We start from the raw sequence: 2,963 nt of genomic DNA, 5'->3' as shown, positions 1-2,963 counted from the left end.
GTGAAATCGTGTTTGGTTATAATTATTAATTAATATATTATAACATTGTAAATAAGTAATAGAAAATGAAACAGAAAAAGAAAAATAACTTTCAACTGTAATTTAATTCATTCACAAAAATCATTCTCATTGTTTTTTGTTTTCATTTTCGTTTTCAAAACGTTTACTAAACAAACACGGTTTGTAGACCGTTTTTATTTTTGTACCTCAAAAAACGTGTATAAATATTTTTAAAAACAAGTAAAAATCAATTCCAAACGTACCATTAAACTCTACACGACAAGATTGAGTCAAGTATAAAGTTACCGCTTGAATATGTTTGTAATCCCAAGAACCACGAAGTTTCACATGTTACCTACATATAAATTTTGTAATAACCACTTTGCATGTCCTCGCATCTTCTTTCACTAGAACTTGATACCAGGCAAATTACCATTAAGATGGTTTAATGGACTCTTTGTTCCCGAACTCAAATTTTCCACGTATGAACCTCACCCACTCAGAATACAATCCGAACATGTTAAACACATCAACAAGTTCAACATATTTGTACATTCCTTTAGACACAATTTCTCAACGGAACAACAGCCTGTCAAGATTGTAGGGCACCCGGTTCGTAGAATCCAATACGACAATGCAGAATGGGCGCTGAGGATTAATTGTTCTGTCGCATAAATCTAATTCCTTCGCGTTAAAAGGAGACAGAAAAGATAGCACAAGTAGTATGCCGTCAAAATTGCAAGGACATACCCGCCGAGTTTCACTCTTGTTTGTTCAGCATAGATTTATTGCGCAGACGTAAACGAGCGCGTAAAAACTTGAGGAGCTCTTGTCGACCAAAAATGGTGCCATTCGGGAATTCAGAGCCACATGTATCTCCAACGCAATGAAAGGAAAGGAGGCTCACTTGGACGACATCAAAGGTGGGAATGATAAGAAAACTCCGATAGCCTGTCCAAAGCCATAGTGTTTCCTTCACCATGAGCCTATATTCTATTGCCGTTTCGCTCTTTTTGCATCCATGGTTTCATTGATGATGAGCTTTTAGAAAGAAAGAAATCCTACTAGCACTTACAACAAACACCACATATACATATTACAAGAGGATTCAAAAAGTGACCATTGGACTTTTGTAATTCTAGTCAGCTCAAATATCAAGATCGCTTCTTGTAATGGTACATTGTATCTGGAAATTTAAAAAAAAAAATGACAATTTGTAGCCAAAGTCACCTATATCTTGTAAATAGAATTAAAATCTCTTACGATAAGCTTGATGGAAGTTTTGTCATTTTGAGTTCTAGAAGAATCAAACTTGGACGTTGTTATATATGGCCCTCCCATGGTGAATAAACAGGAAAATTGATGAAAACAGTGGAAAGTATTTCTCATTTAGTTCATTGACAGCGCACATACTTACTAGCGATTTAATGGTTTCTATATAATTGTTTTGTGCCTAGTCAGGTATCGCCAAGAGTAAAATGAGAATGAGATGATATAATTCCTCAATGGATTCATTTGGAAAAATATCTTTGAGGCCTCATATGACGACATAGATTGCAATATTTTTAGGCTAGCTAGAATGTTTACTTTTTAGGTTGTATGTAGATCAGTGAAACTATAAAAGTAAAAGGCAAAAAGCAACATCCACAATGAGATGAGATGAGCCAAAGTGAAAAAACAGAAGAGGTCCAAAAGGGTAGGAGGACATCTACACGTAAAATAACAAAAACTAATGCTAATGTCATCTCATTGTGCAATCTTATATGTAAAACAAGTAACAATTCCGACATTGTCACCAGCCCTCGCAGATAATATCCGAATCGTCTAGGGATACCGATCAGAAAAGAGAATGCCTAATCTCTTCAAACGTAGAGTGTGTTTCTCTTCCACCAAAGCACCAACGAGACTTGTTTGTTGCCTCAATTCTTCCTTCGATCAGCGCAGCTTCCATTCCGTTCTCTTCAGCATGATCGGTGGCATCAAATCCACTCTCCAATATCATGACAACTTGCCTCATCGTTGGCCTTCCCCGAGGCTCAGGATGCGCACACAACAATCCCAAAAAAAGAAACTTCTCAACTTCCTTCATGTCACATCCACTTTTGTCCTTTAGCCTCTTGTCAAGAGCACAAAGTAATTCCCCTGTCTCCATTAGCCTCCTTACCCAATCGACCAGGATTGGCAAGCACTGCTCAATGGATTTTCGGCCGCAAACCACTTCAAGAACCAATACCCCAAAACCAAACACATCAGTTTGAGCGGAGATTCGCCCATTTTGAACCAATTCTGGCGCCATGTATCCCAATGTCCCAACCACTCTTGCGTTGCTGACTAATTGACCGTGGTGCATTCTAGCCAATCCAAAGTCTCCCAGCTTAGCATTCATTTCCTTGTCAAGCAACACATTGCTTGCCTTAATGTCCCTACGTAAAACCTTAGCTTCCCAACCCTCATGCAAATAGAAAATCCCACTAGCCACATCTTTCAAGACTTAACCCTCTATTCTCAAGCTAGTAACAAACTCTCATTACAGTCAAATATCCTCTTGTCCAAGCTTCCATTTTCCATGTAGTCATAAATCAATACTAAGCTTCCTGTCTCTCTCTTGCACCAACCTTTTAGTCCTACCAAGTTTCTATGCTTCAATCTCCCTAGGCTTGAAATATTGACCAAAAACTCTCCCATTCTGAGCTCGCTTTCGAGTGAAGTTCTTTTTACTGGAACTTCTAGCCCTCTCGGAAAAACTCCCTTAAAGATCATTCCATTTCCTCCTCACCCAATTAAATTTCTCTGAAAATCCATCTGTTGCGGTTTAAATCTCTTGGTAATCAATGCGGTGTGGCCAATACTCCGATTCCCAATCTTCAGCTTTCACTTCCTTTCCCTTTTCCTCTCTCTCATAATCACATATTAACTACAAACCAACTACTAACTAGTAGGAAAATGCCAAGAGAACTAACCCC

General features: G+C 38.3%; 1 protein-coding gene across 1 annotated transcript; it reads right to left on the bottom strand.

Moving 5' to 3' along the window:
* Positions 1 to 1,837: 1,837 nt before the first annotated feature.
* LOC21384144 (probable L-type lectin-domain containing receptor kinase VII.2) lies at positions 1,838 to 2,568 on the bottom strand. Its single transcript, XM_010096397.2, is given in 2 exon segments — positions 1,838 to 2,493; positions 2,496 to 2,568. Coding segments are annotated over 2 exon segments (729 nt in total).
* Positions 2,569 to 2,963: the final 395 nt, after the last annotated feature.

The sequence above is a fragment of the Morus notabilis genome, unplaced genomic scaffold (genome assembly GCF_000414095.1).
Source record: "Morus notabilis unplaced genomic scaffold, ASM41409v2 Scaffold8107, whole genome shotgun sequence".
Taxonomy (NCBI): domain Eukaryota; kingdom Viridiplantae; phylum Streptophyta; class Magnoliopsida; order Rosales; family Moraceae; genus Morus; species Morus notabilis.
This window is presented reverse-complemented; position numbering and strand designations above follow the sequence as displayed.